This window comes from Molothrus ater, chromosome 10 (genome assembly GCF_012460135.2).
Source record: "Molothrus ater isolate BHLD 08-10-18 breed brown headed cowbird chromosome 10, BPBGC_Mater_1.1, whole genome shotgun sequence".
NCBI lineage: Eukaryota > Metazoa > Chordata > Aves > Passeriformes > Icteridae > Molothrus > Molothrus ater.
Window position 1 is genome coordinate 16195780 of NC_050487.2, and position 14985 is coordinate 16210764.

General features: G+C 46.3%; 3 protein-coding genes across 9 annotated transcripts in view; 2 read left to right on the forward strand and 1 right to left on the reverse strand.

Moving 5' to 3' along the window:
* The window catches only part of IQCG (IQ motif containing G), a 26595-nt gene extending 21478 nt beyond the window's left edge, over positions 1 to 5117 (reverse strand). For 2 of the 6 annotated variants that reach the window (XM_054515867.1, XM_036388418.1), the window contains exons 1-2: positions 2381 to 2996; positions 1067 to 1214 (exon numbers count right to left, since the gene is read on the reverse strand). In XM_054515867.1, the coding sequence (XP_054371842.1) occupies positions 1067 to 1192 (126 nt within the window). In that variant the 5' untranslated portion in view covers positions 1193 to 1214; positions 2381 to 2996. The other 4 variants (XM_036388419.2, XM_036388417.2, XM_036388421.2 and 1 more) reach the window with 4 other exon arrangements.
* Positions 5118 to 5332: 215 nt separating this feature from the next.
* RPL35A (ribosomal protein L35a) lies at positions 5333 to 8853 on the forward strand. Its single transcript, XM_036389002.2, has 5 exons — positions 5333 to 5402; positions 5732 to 5774; positions 6837 to 6989; positions 7835 to 7979; positions 8795 to 8853. Exons 2-5 carry the CDS (start codon positions 5764 to 5766, stop codon positions 8816 to 8818), a joined length of 333 nt encoding a protein of 110 aa, XP_036244895.1. The 5' UTR covers positions 5333 to 5402; positions 5732 to 5763; the 3' UTR covers positions 8819 to 8853.
* A 93-nt stretch (positions 8854 to 8946) lies between these two features.
* LOC118690227 (uncharacterized) lies at positions 8947 to 12294 on the forward strand. Of its 2 annotated transcripts, XM_036389001.2 has the most exons (3): positions 8947 to 10923; positions 11382 to 11515; positions 12229 to 12294. In XM_036389001.2, the coding sequence occupies exons 1-2, from the start codon at positions 10365 to 10367 to the stop codon at positions 11486 to 11488; spliced, it is 666 nt and encodes a 221-aa protein (XP_036244894.1). In that variant the 5' UTR covers positions 8947 to 10364; the 3' UTR covers positions 11489 to 11515; positions 12229 to 12294. The 2 variants fall into 2 exon arrangements, with proteins under 2 accessions (XP_036244894.1, XP_036244893.1); XM_036389000.2 differs by having other exon boundaries at positions 11382 to 12294.
* The last annotated feature ends 2691 nt before the right edge of the window (positions 12295 to 14985 follow it).

Sequence of the window (14985 nt, forward strand, 5' to 3'; positions counted from 1 at the left end):
AGACGTGACTTGGTGAAAATGAGCATCTGTGATTGAAGAGAAAAGCAAAGGTGTTTTCTCTGTAATTTACGTGTCCCTTCAGTAGATCTATCAACCTGAGTCTGTGTGTCTGAAGAGGACAACTTCTGCTGTCCCAGAGATATGCCCTTTCTCTGTGTTTTGCTGCTGGCGTGTGAGAGAGGGAGAAGCATCCTCTGGGAACAGTTGAGACCGGCTCCCAGGAGTCTTTCAGGGGAGCAGTGCCCTCTATGGCACAGTCTCAGCATCGTTCCCGCCCTGAAATTCACTGTAACTCCAGCTGCTGCTGCGCCTTTGCCATGGTTTTTTGAGAAGGTAATATGGAAAGGAAGCACGTAGAAAAATTTGATTTAACTTCCTCTGGCATTCTTAAGTGGTCCATTAGACAGAGTGAACATCATTAGATGTCAAAACTCAGATGCCGGTTTTTATTTCCATCCTGGTTGTGAACGTTTTTCTTGAGTTCATCTTAAAAAGGTTTCAAACCTGCTAGAACTGGAAAGAGCCTGCTGTGCCACTTATAGAGCACAGTACTTAGAGCCATAGACCTCTCAGGATGGTCCCATCCTGATTCCTATGTCTAACAGCTACCAGAAATGTCACAACACCTTCCTCCACAGCAACAAACCCCTGCCTGAGCATTAGGAACTCTCTGTTCTCCATATCTCTTTTGAGTACTTTGAAATAACCTATACATTTCTACTTTTAAAATAGCTCTGTATCTACAGAAGAACCTACATATGTTTCACTTCCTTTTCCCCAGTTCTTTGCTTATTGTCTAACCACTGAGATTTTAAAATTATAATCTTAGGAACCTCATCTTGGATCAGAAGAGTCCTTTGCACAAATTCTTGACCAAGGCTTCTCAGTGACGCTGCAATATAAATATTTAAATTAGGTAACTTTTATTATGTTTCTTAACCCAAGAGTCATAGAATCACAGAAAATATATTTGAGTTAATTTTTTAAAAATGCTGGTAAAAGATATAAAACCAAGACAAAGAAAAATATATATATGATATACATCTTTTTAAGCAGTGACACATACAAGGTTGATGTCTGTCTTGTCCGTATGTGGAACTGGCATGATATACCCAAGAATTGTGAGTTGATCCACACAGCTCTCCAGCACAGCACTAAACATCAGAGCTTCCAGATGAGTGATTTTTTCCATTTGTTTAGTCTCTGTGTTCTTGCTAGGAGGAACAAAGATAAAAGACACCAATCAGAAAAATGCTGTGGTGTTAGTAATTCAGTAAGAGTAGTTTAAACTGAAGGTAGACCCAAAATAGCCTTATTTGCAGCCTTACATATACTTCCCTGGCTTTGTTTATAACCTTCCATACGCTGTTTATAAGAGGAGCTGTGCTCTGCTAATGGCTGCATTCAGGGACAGTGGGAATGTTTAACTTTCACAAAACAAAGAGGTCCTGGTCCCTCCTACAGCAGATCTGGGTAGACAGGCTGAGAAGGGAATGGGTATGGAGGGCACAAACTGGGTGAGGTGCCTCATTATTCAGTTCAGGGGAGAGCAGTGGTTCATAGTGGACTTTGGGAAAGGACAGAAGAAAGGTGCCTTTTCAAAAGAAAAAAATAAATCTGCGTCCTATAAAGTATCAGAGGGTGAACTTTCATGCTCTAATCATTCCTCAATATTATTTTGTAGCCTTCACACTTCTATCATCCCAGTTCCCTCTCAGCAGGAACAGTTACCATCTTAAGATGCTGGAAGTTAAACAAGAACCAATATCTGGACTGGGTAAACAATCTTTAACTTTCTGTATTATTTTATTTTAACTTGCAATTCAAACATGAAACTGCTCTGACATACACTTAAGCACCCCTCTGCCTTGCCTACAGATGGAATATTGTGAAAGCATATCTAAGGAAAAGTGAAAGTTCACTATTAATCCAAAAATACCTAAGAAAACACCTGCACATCAATGGGGAAATTCTCTGAGAATTGTAATGTTTTGATATGCCATTGGAAATCCCTCCAAAGCCTGTACATACAAACCAGGTATTTCTTGTACAACACGTAGCACAGCTGCAGTCTGAGGTGGCTGAGATCCTGAGTGTCATTGCAATGGAAGTATCAACAGCCACTAACAGAATCTTAATTTGGCTGCTCTACCTACAACTGGATTTGTGCCATCTGTAAAACCCTTGCATAAACATATCCTAAGCCTGCAAAATATTACAGCCCAACCTGTAAGCATGCCAAGGAAACACATCAGGCAGTCCCTGTTAGCATAGGACATGGCCATATCCTATGAAAATTAAAGAGGTTTGGATGCAGCTTTGCTCTGCATCACTGGGAATCAGTGATATTTCATAAGCAACAGTTTAAAAAGATTCATACTTGCTATAACATTTCTGTAGCAGTTATCATTTGTCCTCCTCCTTTTTGTGTTGTTTTTTTTGAAGAAAATATGTAATTTACAGGTGGACCATGAAGTTAATTTCACTTGGCAGAAAAGAAGAGCCACTTTTCAGTGCAGGTTTATTTGATGTCTGTTGGTACAGAATAGGTAAAACAAACAGAAGATTCAAACTCAAAACAAACTCAGATTTCACACATCTATTTCCTGACGTCCCTGTCTGTTGCAGGAAGTTGTTTAATGCACAAGTGTTGAAATGTGCTGGAAGAGGACAGGGCTCTCCCTGGGGGTGAGATTAGAAAGTGTGCACAGGGCAGTGACTGGGACTGCTCTCAATAAATCCATAGGAAGGGCAGGTACCAGGGAGGGACAGAAGTATTTAAGGTAAAGGATAATACTGCTCTGGATCAAGGGAGAGTAAATTCCCCTAAGCCAGGCAGTTGTGATAAGGTTTCTAACTCCTGAGTGGATGAAGATACAGATCAGCCAAGGTAATATTAGAGGCATTTATTTCAAGAAGCTTGTTTAAATCATGGCAGGAAAAGATAACAGCAAAGTAATGATTCTGAATATTATCAATATGTTCACTATACTTGTACTGTTTGTAACCACTTACATCTAATTCCTCTGAGCAGGGCTTTTGGTGGTCACCTAGGACAAAGAAGGAAGTGATTTCATCCCTTTGCTTCTGAGATTTTTTTTTCTCTTTTATCTTAATTATAAAAAAAATGTAACAACTTGAGATAGGAATCTGATAAAAACTTTAACAAAAACAAACCACAAATGATCTGTGTAATACACTAAACCCATCACTTTTCTTGTCAACCTTGGAATCAATTATAGAAGTGGACATGCAGTATTTTACATCAAGAAAGTCAGACAGGGTCTTCAGTCAACGGGTAATAATAAAATATTTTTCAATGTTTTACTCATTTTTATCTTTTTCAGAAATCCATTATCCATATTTTGAGTCTAAACAACCTAAGAATAATCTATTAGATGTGGAGTCATAATGCTAAAAATATGGTGAAAAAAGATGTGTTGGGAGATAGCTGTGACAGATGACTACAGCAGCATTTTTGGAAGAAAAAAATAGCACACGCAGCTCTCATAGGAAAAAGGGACTTATTTGGAAACAAAGGAGGATGCAACAGCTTTTCCTTTTTTCCATTAGCAGCTTCTGACCAGGAGAGGATTAACTCAGGATATTAATATATTTCAAGGCAGCTGGCAGCTGGAATGTTTCTCTAAAGCCCCTTTGCTGCTTTGCTCTTCCTGTGTATCTTCTTTTACATCCACATCCTTGCTCAGCAGATCCATGTGCCAAGCCAGCAGGGTTTGGGCCTGTGTTAAGTTGGACTTGAGAAGGAAACCACTGTCTGTGAATTAGCAAACACTACAGATATGAGCTGCTTGCTCTGGATTTTAGTGTCAGCACAGTGCCCCTCAGACCATCCACTGGCATCACCCTGCCCTGCTGTGTTTGCTGAACTCCCTCATTAAACTTTATTAATAATAATTTAAAAAGAAGTATTCTCCCATGAGTTTTGGATGACATTCTGTCCCTGCTGATATAAAGGGAAAGAAAAACATATCAAGTAATCATTTTTAAAGCAACTGTATAAAAGGTCTGGCCTCATGCTCCTTTGGGGATTGCTCTGCTCCCTCTGCTCCAGAGGGACTCCCTCTGCTGTGTGAGAGTCCTGGATGTTCATTTCTCCCACCCTGCTGCCTGATAAAGGAAAATGGATACAAGAGCAGCATTTTGTGCAGCATTCCTTGGAGTCATGAGAAGAGACTCCAGTGAATTCCAGTGATAAAATGCATAGCTGAGAATGTCACATCTCCTTTAGGTCTGTGTGGCAAATGATTGGCAAAGAGAGGTTCTGAATATCCACAAGAGCAGCAGCTGAGCCAGAAATCACAAGTAACTTCATTTTTACCAAAGAAAGGTCTCTTGAAAAGCAAAATAGGTATGGCCTTACCTTACACAGTTCTGCCTCCTGCTAGAAATGTTAGGACAGCAAGGTGCTCATTAAAAAAAAAAAAATAAGGGGGAGGAAGAAGGGGCAAGGAAAGGAGAGGAAAGAGGAGGAATCGAGAGAGGAAGGGGGAGGGAAAGAAAGGGATGGGAAGAGAAGGAAAGGGAAAGGGACAGGGACCATCAAGGTTTCTCAAGGTTTCCTTTCCCTTCACCTTCCTTCCCCTAAATCACTTCAAGTGCTCTGAAAATGCACCTGAATTTCTGGCAGTGTGAGGGAAGTGACAGAAATCGGGAGTGAATAACCCTGACGTGAGCAAATGGGTAAGTACATGCTTCCAGATCTTATTTAGGAAAATAAAGGAATGTGAGACTTGGTTACAGGGATTTCAATGTCGAAATATGTTTTCTGCCTCCAAGGCGATATAAAAAGTAAAATAAATGTGGAGATGATTCATTGACTCAGGGTGAGAACATCGGACGACGGGCAGGGCCCGGAGCCCACCCCGAACACCAAGGGCTGCTCTCTCCCCCCGCGCTGTCTCTCTTCGGGCTCCTCGGCTCGTTCCACCGCCGCGGCCCGTTTTCATTCGCCCTGCCCAGAGCGGCCCGCGCTCCCCTCAACCTCTCACCGGGATCTGCCCTCATTTCCCCCGGTCCCGATCCCGGTCCCCGTCCCGGTCCCGCTTCCGCCCTCACCGGGATGCGCCGCCCGTCTCCATGGCAACCACCACGCACGGGAGCCTCGCGGGGCTGCCCGGTGGGTGCCTGCGCAGGGGAGCTGGGGCCGCCCCTCCCGGGATCGCTCTTGCGGGGATCGGCCCCGTGGCACGCGGGCACGGGACAGGGGACACAGGACAGGGGACAGGGGACACGGGACGGGCGGTACCTTCCTCACACGGTGCTGCTCACTCCGGCAGCTCGGGCCGGCAGCTTGGGCCGCCCGCTCGGGTCCTGGCGGCGCATTTCCCGGCAGGCAGCGCGGAGTGGGTCTCTTTCGCCGCCATCTTGGGGCGCTGCGGGTGAGGAGGAGCGGGGCCGCGGGCCGGGAGCGGGGCCGGGGGGTGCTGCCCCCGCTGTGGGGCCGCCGGCGGGCGCGGGGCTCCCGGGGCGCGGTGGATGGCGCGATCCGGGGCGGAGACAAGGCGGGATGGCGCCGATGTGCGGCGGATGGTCCCAGTCGCGGGTTGGGGCCTTCGGCTGGAGCGGGGCTGAGGCGGCTGCTCTGGGGGTGAGCGGAGGCTCCCGAAGCTCTGAGTGGCTCCCGGGCAGCCCCCGGGTGTTCGGGGTCCTGCTCGCCGGGCCGGGTGAAGATGTCGGCCCGAGGCTCATGGCTGTGTGTCGTTTCCAGGCCTGCCGGGACCGGGTCTGCGGGAGGACGCCATGACCGGGAGGTGAGTGAGTGCCCGAGGCGGCTCTCGGCTCGGTGCTGTTGGAACAGCTGTGTGTCCCTGTTCTGAAGTCTCTTGAGCTGGTTGTAGTTGCTGTTAGGATGTGCTGTGCTCTCCCTGGCCTGTTAGTAAATATCAGTGTGAAATTTATGGGTTTGTTAATCTCCACTGTACAGTGGATCTTTTTCCTTGAGTAAAGGGAGCAACGTGTTTTTCCCATGGGTAAATTTTCTGTTGTGCCACCGAATTTTCTTAAAGCATGTAGGGATTGAGTTTCTAAGTTAAGGGATTAAATGTGAATACTCTGGAGTTGCCTGGAGAAGCTGTGGCTGCCCCATCCCTGGAAATCTAGTGTGAGGTGTCCCTGCCCATGGCAGGGGAGTCAGAACTGGATGGTCTTAAATGTCCCTGCCAGCCCAAACCATTCGATGGTTCTGTAAATCACAGCTTTATTATCTTTGGAGTTTGTGTCCTGTTACACGTGTGGCAGGTAGAACTGGGTATCTCAGTTGGATCCCAGGGCAGGTGCTGGATTCCCTCGGACCAGATGTGCTGTCTGCTCGCTGTGTGGGACAAGTCTTATAATGACTTTACGTGGGTAGTGCCTGAAGAATTGTTGGGGAGTTTGTGCAGTGTCTTTGTCCAGTAGATGTTAGGCTGTTGCTCTGGCTGTTAACTCCTTTAAAGCTACAAATCAGGGGCAGCTTATGCCTTCTATAGCAGTTACTGCAACGCAGTACACTTCCTATGGTGTGTAGAAAAAGAAGTGATGTTTACTCGTCAGTGTTGGTAGACATTTGGAAACAATATCTGCTAATGCTGAAGCATTTGAAACTTAGTATGAAGCCAGTATTGAAGTGCCAGGAGTTTATGACAAGCAGAAAATGCAATGTTCTCATAAATACTTCATGTTCCACATACTCAGCTTTCCTCTGTTCATCGAACATAAGTATTTGCAGTGATTTGTAAAAGCTGGCTGTTTCCTCTGCTGATTGCTACTGGTGTGGAATTAGTTTTGTTGCTTTGGAGTGAATTATAATTTGCTGATGTTTTCCATGTCTTTAGGCTGTGGTGCAAGGCCATTTTTGCTGGCTACAAACGTGGCCTTCGAAACCAGCGGGAGCACACGGCCCTTCTGAAAATTGAAGGTGTTTATGCCCGTCAGGAGACAGACTTCTACCTGGGCAAGAGGTGTGCCTATGTGTACAAAGCTAAAAAGTAAGTCATTCTTGTTTTATTCTTGTGCTGGATTAGTCAATTCCTGTATTGGCTTTGTAAATGCTGGGAGATAATGATATTACATGATACATTAGAGAGTAAGTGGAATGAGAAACAAGTTTTGCCTAAGCTTGACAAAAACTGAAGGTGGGTTGATGGAGTAAATTGAAGTGAGTGAATTTGTGTTAAATACTTTTAACTGTTGAGTTACTTAAACAGTAAAGTGATTTTGTGAAGCCTGGATGAATTTGTATTCTGACTTGTGTGTGCCCATGTCTGAGCAATGTCTGTCACTTCTGCTCTGCTGCCATTGGTACACACCTTGGGAACAGCTGCTTATTACTTCCCTTCTTTTTTTTCTTGAGTGCTGTCAGAATTACCTTGAATAAAATTGATCAAACTGGTGACTTGACCACCATCATTTCCAGCATGGTACATGGCTCTTCATTTAAGGCAATTTCTGCCATCTCTTCCAATGGCCTGTTCTTGTCCTGCCTTGTGTAAGTCTGGAGAAATGAAGTGTTGGCAATTTCATATAACAATATGGTTTTTCAGTTTCATCATATTAGCAAAAGTGTTTTCCAAATTTTTGGGCTTTGTAAGCTCTTAATAGTTGTCCGGTGGAACTTCTGATAAATTACAAGCTGTAATTACACCTTTGAAAGGTACAGTGAAAATCCCAGGCCAGGAAAATTTCACAAGTAAATAAAAGTGGATGTTGTTCTAGTTAAAGATGGCTAGGGAGCTAAATTATCGAGGTACCTTAGAGAAACCACATTGTCGCTGCTGGTGACAGCAGAGCTGTGACTGCCCTGCTGAGCTGTTCTGTGCCTCCTTTTCCCCAGCAACACGGTAACCCCCGGAGGCAAACCCAACAGGACACGCGTGATCTGGGGGAAGGTGACGCGCGCCCATGGGAACAGTGGCATGGTGCGCGCCAAGTTCCGCTCCAACCTTCCTGCCAAGGCCATTGGACACAGAATCCGGGTGGTAAGTGGATGTGGTTTAGCAGCAAGATATTTATTGGCAGTTTTGGGGGTGCCTTTTAATTCTACATAGTATGAGGGAACATTTGAATTCTGGTTTTGTTCTGTTGCTGCTGGGTGTTCAGCATGGCTCAGTGACTGTTTGATTTGGAGCCTAGAGAGGCTTTTTCCTGGCTTCCTGTGCTGAGGGAGTTTGTCTCTTTGTCAGGTTTGTGTGCTTGCTTAGGTTGTCTGGAAAGGCTCTTCAAGTTCCAGGACTCAACTCCTTTCTAAAGCTGCCTTGATTTCTTTTCCACCAATCTGTTCTGTGTATTTTTGCACCCTTCTACTCCTCCACCTCTTGATTTTTCTCTTTCGTCCCAAATGTTTTAACTGAGGGCAGTGCTCTCCTGTCATGGCCACTCCCACCTGTCCACACTCTTGGCATTTTAGCCACAGGGCTTCAGTGGAACTGTCCTTTTCAGGTCTCTCACCCAGAGTTGTGATGTAATATTTTCCTAATGATGTTGTCAAAAGGAGTACAAGAGGGCCGCAGTCCTTTCTGTCTTTCTCCTGTGCCTTAGAAAAAGCACAGTAGGAGCAGCACAGATAATTCCTGAAATCCAGAGCCATGGGAACTCTTGTTGGTGCACAGGAGGGCTGGCTGCCACAGAGTCTGTGCCACCAGCAAAGTGCTCCTGCAAGTCATTCTCACACTCTTCTGCATAAACTGGGGATTGCTTTAATAGGAGTTGAAGAGATTCATGGTGTAGATTGTAACTGCAAAACGCGTGTTTGAATACAATATTTCTAATGATTCTCTGGTTTTGTGTTTTACAGATGCTGTATCCATCTAGGATCTAAATTTTTATTCAAAATAAAATGGAGAATCTGTTTAACTTTTGTATATTTCTGGTTTTATTGCCTCCACCAATTTTGAGAGACCTCTTTCTCCATAGTGTATCAGTTGACAGCACAGACAGAGACACTAAATCCTGGCAGGTGCAAAGCCTCTCACATGTCACAATAGTAGTTCTAATGGAATCCCTGATAATGAGCCCATTTGTACCTGGGCAGCATGTAGTGCCTGTAGTGTCTGCTTTGTGCAAATAATTTTAACATGTTTTCATTGCACGGTTCTGTGGTGCTCAAGTGTTGATGCTCTTTTCTTGGCCACCCTTACCCCAGCTTGTCATGTAGGGCAGTGAGCATCTTCCTGCACTTCCTTAGCTCTTTTAGTTTTGTTGAACAATAGGTGGTGAAAAATGAATTTACAGTCGTGAAGTACAAGGCTCAGTTTCTTATCTCTGAAAATCCTCCCAAAATACTGGGTAGTTTAAAGGGAGGTTTGAGGCAGTTACAGGTTGTCATGGTTGCTGCTGATGTCACAGTCCCACAATGACCTCTGGATACCCTGTGAGAGCAGTTCCACACACACCAAGTAGTTCCATCATTTTCAAGTCGGTCAGGCAGGTGAGTGTTGGTTCAACCACACCTTGAGCCCGCTCCAGTGCAGTCCCTCCTTCTCAGGGCATGAGAGCTTCCTTCTCTCTGCCTGGCCGTGCTGCCAGTGTGTGTCATGGAGCACTCTGAGCTGTTGGCTTTGCAAGTTTGCAGTGGGCTGGTATTTCACAGCTAATCCTCTTCCTTCTGAAAGAGGTGGAGTAGTTGTGTGTGCAGAATACATCATTGGGTAAATCAAACCTTTACTGTGAATTGGAATTAAAAAACGACCCAACTACTCAGCTCTGGTATAGAAATTATTTTGCTGGATTTAAAGACCAAAGCCTACTGCCAGTGCTGTCCTTCACAGCAGGAGAGTCTTTGCCATGGAAAGCTGCCTTTTTTCAATCTGTGTACAGAAATTGCAGCTTATGGGATATTGGGCCAGGTCAGGTAGGGCTTTTAGTCTTCCACAACTACCAGTAGGTTGGACACGTTGGATTCAAAGGATGGATGGGATTTCCAGCTTTAAACTCAGGGGAAGGAGGAGGAAATGTCATGAGCAAAGTGAACTGTAACAACAGGTTTGTAGGCCTGTGGTCACTATCATACTAGTTTTTATATTAGATTTTGCTAATGAGAAGGTAGTAGGTCCTGAGTTTGATACAAGATGCCCAAAAATACAAGTGACAGGGGAAAGAGAAGGCATGATTATGTTTCTATTGTACCAGACTGCCAAGGTACAAAGCCTTTTTCTGGGAGGTGCAGCCCCAAAAAGCATATGGCTGCAATTTGTGAATCTTCGTATCAAAACCGCTATTTTCACATTCATTTGGTCCCACCCAACCCAGCCTTGGCTGCTCAGAGCAGCAGGTGTTGCCTGTTTTGAGCCTGTGCTGTACAATTGCCTTTGCTACTTCCACTCCTTTCCCCAGCAGCACAGTAAACTGACGTGTGAGAGGAAGCTATGGCATCCAAGGAATCGGCCTCCTTCGTGGACAGAACCACCTGGGATTTCCTCAACCTACTGGACATGCTGGGGAGCCGGAATGGACGGGTGGGTGTGATGGAGGTGGACCATGCTGAGTCAAGAGCTCCCTCCTTGCTGGTGGATTTTACCCGGGACCTGTGTGGCACAGGGGACATCAAGCACAAACCACAGCAGGCAGAGAATGAGGGAAAGGAAGAGGAGGACCTGGTTCCCCCACATCTGATTTTTATGTTATGGCAAGCCAGTGTGTTGAAAAGGCTCATGCAGTGGGATCACCTGGAGGAAGCTGTCCGGGACGTGAGGAGCCTCCTCCCCTGCCTGCCAAATGTGCTGGTGCTTGTGATGATCCGTCCTGACTCCCAGGAGCAGCTGGACCAGGCAGTGAGAGCGCTGAGGAGAATGCAGTGTGTGCTGGATGGGGCCCTGCAACTGACTGTAGAGACTGCAATTTACAGCCCAGGCCAGCCTGGAGGTGTCCTGGAGGCAAAGAGAGCTGCCTGTAGGGCACTGAGAGAAGCCTTGAACTGCCATGAAGGTAACTGGGTGACACAGGGGTGAGGGACACAAAAACAAGCTCAGGCCAGAGCCTGAGGGACAGTGTAGATGGAAGTCGTGCTTATTGACTGGATTCAGACACAAGAGGGAAGACAAGCTGGACCTTGCAGGTAATATGAGCCAGAAATGAGAATGAGGGTTTACATGTTGGGGTGGGGATGGACAATGTGTCCAAGCTAAGTGTGTTCCCTCTTCCAAGTGAAATGGTGTTGGGTCTACCTTGCCCCAAAACACACATGGCAGTGAAATGGCTGCTCACTGTAAGAGCTGCAGTTCTGACACCCTGCTGGAGCTTTCTGTTATGTTAACTGCTCCACAGCCTCACTGACACCGAGTTCTTCATTGGAGGGATGTGCCAACCTTTTTTGGGTGGCCACAGGCTTTAGCTTTGAGAGGATGGTGTCAGGTGTTCTTCTACATTTGTGTTTCTTCCCCTAGAAGTCGACTCCCAGGAGCCATTTGTTATTTCACTCCCGGAGCTCAGATACTGCCGAGTTCTGCCTGAGCGTAGGCAAGAGAAGATATCAAAGACAGATGGAGAATGAATTCCCTTGGGCAGCCGAATCTGTCAGGTTGGTTTTAGCACTGTCCTGCTGGATGTCCCTTCGCAGAACACTTCCTTCCTGCTGACTTGCTTGTCTGCCCAGACCTGCATGGATGAGATTCAGTGTGTGGCTGCTGCCAGAAGGGGACAGTGTGCCCTCAGCATCACACTGTCCTTGCCACAAAGCTCAGAGTTCTATGCTGCATTGGCTGAACAATCTGCCCCGGGAAACTTTTATCAAAAATCACTGGGTTTCTGCTTTGCATTAAATGCCTTGATTATCAAAATGTCCCTAAGAAACCTGTCCCTAAGAAAGCTGTCAGCAGAGAGGGAATCAGAGCAGGCCAGAAGCCTCTAGATTTGAAACTGTCCCAAAACTGAAATAGTGAGAGAAACTCAAGACTAAGGCCTCAGACCGTGTTTTCCCAGCAGAACCTGGATGGAGGAGTCTTTGGTACATGGTTCTCATCAGGAACAAAGCTCCTGAAACCATCCCAGGTTCTTTGTAGCAGGGGTTTGACCTTACATACAAGCCTGTACACATCCAGCAGATTGAATTTCTGGGATGGGTTATTTTGGATGGGAGGAACTGTGGGAGCAGTAGAATATTTTTAAGTCCAATTACCCACATAATAGCTGAATTAATTTCCCATCCTCTCTGGGCATGGCAAAGCACTATAGGTAGCTGCACTTTTTTGCATTGGGAGTTTATATATTTTTTTTCTCTGGTGTTTTTTGTAGATCTTTTGTCATCCTAAGATCTTCGTTATCATCAAAAAAAGGATTAAACACCTGATATTTATCTCATTTCTCTGTGTCTGTGTGTATCTATAAGCTTTAAAGCTTTTATCTAAGACTGCAAAACTGCTGAAGCTGCAGGTTTGCGCAGTATGGTACAGAAGGGGTGAGATTTGAGGGCAGTACAGATCCTGTAAACCAGTGTTTGTCAGAGAAAGGATTCTCCGGGTTATTTTTGAAATTCAAGATTCTTTCCAGATCCTTAAGGATGTGGCTTTATGAAGCAAAACAACCGTGCTCTAAGTGTTTGGGTGGTGCTGGTGCTTGGCAGACTTTTGGAATGAGGTAACCCAGTTGTTCTGTTGTGGAGGAGACTTTCCACGAGCATTTCCACAAGATGAATTCTGCCTTTCATTACTGAGAACACTGGTTTTTGGTCAACCTAATGAAGAAATAGTTCCCTTGAGTCAAAGCAAGACATGTATGTGTTCAGGCTGTTTGTGAGTGAAGAAAGTTTGGTTTAAAAGATCAGCATATTAGGACATCCTTAAAGCAAGAAGCCACAATGAGGTCCTGTGTCTCTGTTATTTCCTGTAGCATCTGAAACACAGAGATAACCACCCAAATCCAGGCATAGTCCATGCAGCTCTCAAGTTCTTCCTCTGGCAGCATGTTTGTACTTTGTCCAGGAGCTGTCAGGGTGATGTGGGGCACTGTCAAGATGAAACAGGGAAGAAACTCTGAGATGTGGCTGAAATCCTGGCCAAAGCTTGGGAGCACAGGAGTGCCCTGCAAGGGCAAGTGATGTAGCCACAGGAGTGTGTGGCTGGGACAACGAGGAGCGTGGTCACCCGCAGAGCTGAGGAGGAGAGGAGGCAGAAGGCCAACCATGGGTGCTCTCAAGCTGCACCCTTGCTGCATTCTCCACCTAATCCTGGGTGGATACAGAAAAAATCTCAGAGTGAAGAAGAGAAGGGCCTTCTTAGAGAAGGGCCCCTTTGTGGCCTCTTTCAGGGCTGGCAAACCAGGCAGATCCACACTGACCTGCTCTGCTCATTCCAGTAACTCAAGGGAAGCTATGGATCTGCCCTTTGCCTTATAAAAGGGAGCAGTTCTGAGAACCTGGGCGCTTGGCCATGCCAAGAAGGAGCTTTGTGAGAAGGAAGTAGGAGAATGTGCAGGGCAGGGTTAGGGAGGCAGGAGGGGCTGTGTCTGCGTACAGTGGTCCCAGCTATTGCCCCCCAGCTTGGTGAGGTCTGAGGTGATTTTTAAGAGGAGCTGCAAAAGGTAAGTGCAGAAAAGCTGGACTGTTGGTGTCAAAGGTATGTGTGTACTGGGAAAGAATGAAGACTGATAGCTGTGAATAGTTACTCTTGTGTCCTGTTTTCAAACCAAAGGTAAGGATCCAGCTGAGGACAGCCAGAAAAAAGGCCAGAAGAGGCAGCTTGGTCCTTTGGTCTGATTTCGTACTCATTGCCACTTCTTTAACATCTTCCAGTGGAGGATTCAGGAGTGGAATAGGCTGATAGGCTGGCTCCATCTGTGTCTAAGAGGGCAGGGAAGGACATCCCTCTATTATGTGACCAGGACTGACCAACACTTTGGCCTCTCTGCGCATGGCCCTGTGCCAGGTTTCCATCCTCCTCTTCAGCCATACCTTCCTATGCCCCTCTGCCATCCAGAAGGGGACAGTGACTCAGGGAAACATGAGGAAACTTAGGACAACTGCAGAGATGGGCAACTTTTAGAGGGAACAGAATTTTGGAGAAAAGAGACAGGAAAAAAGTTTGAGATTCCCCATCAGGAAGCCAGGCTGTGTCCCTGATGTGGAGTGCCAGGGACTTCCCAACTTTATTTGCTTATGGTGTGTAACCTCCCCTGAGTGGAGCCCAGAGGGCTCTGATGACTTGGATGGATCCAGGCCAGGGCTGAGCTGGTCCAGGCAGTCTTGGGACCAAAAGTGGGGCTGCCTCAGCTGGCCCTGGAGGTGGCTGGATCTGGGGCGAGGGGATCTAGGTCAGAGCAATGTGACCATCCAGTTTGGATTCAGTTGTGACTGTCACAGAAGGGGTTCATGTCTGGTTTGATAAAAAGTTCAAGTTCCAATGGTTGAAAAGTGGGAAGGTGTTTGAGTTCAGGGGCCAGAAATACTGAGAGGATGTTGGAGAAGGTCAGTGGAGAAAATAGGAAGAGCCGTGGAGGAGTGAACAGGAGGCAGGCTAGAAGGGAATCAGTGGGACTGGGATCTTGGGGGCAGGAGTGGGGTTTGGGGTACTTTCTTCTCTCACAATTGCCTCCTCTGCTACTTCTTTGGGCAACCCAAGGAGGTCTCCATGGATTAAGAGCTCAGTGAGTGCTGGTGCCTTGCAGCAATGCCCTGGAAACAACTGGTAGTGCTACGCAAGTAAAGCATGTGCTTTCCAGCATCTAGTAGGCATGTGTTTTTCAAAGTAATAATTGAAGCAAGTTTGGAGAACAAATCAGTGGAAGAGCAAATGTACAAAGGTCTGCTGAGGCTTAGCTTAGGAGCTGGAACTGGCTCAGAGGCTTTTCCAAGTGTCCCTGTGAGGACCAAAGCTACTGAAAGGATGAATTTATGGAGCTGGGCTGGGTCATCAGACATCGGGCTCAGAACAGGTCCTACAGATTCCTTCTTGCTCATTCAGTCTCTTTGCTCTTCTATCATCAAAACTGGCACAAGAATGCTTTATCCCTGTCCTCTTTTTACTCTCTTCAGAAGAAAGGTTAATCTTGGTAAAT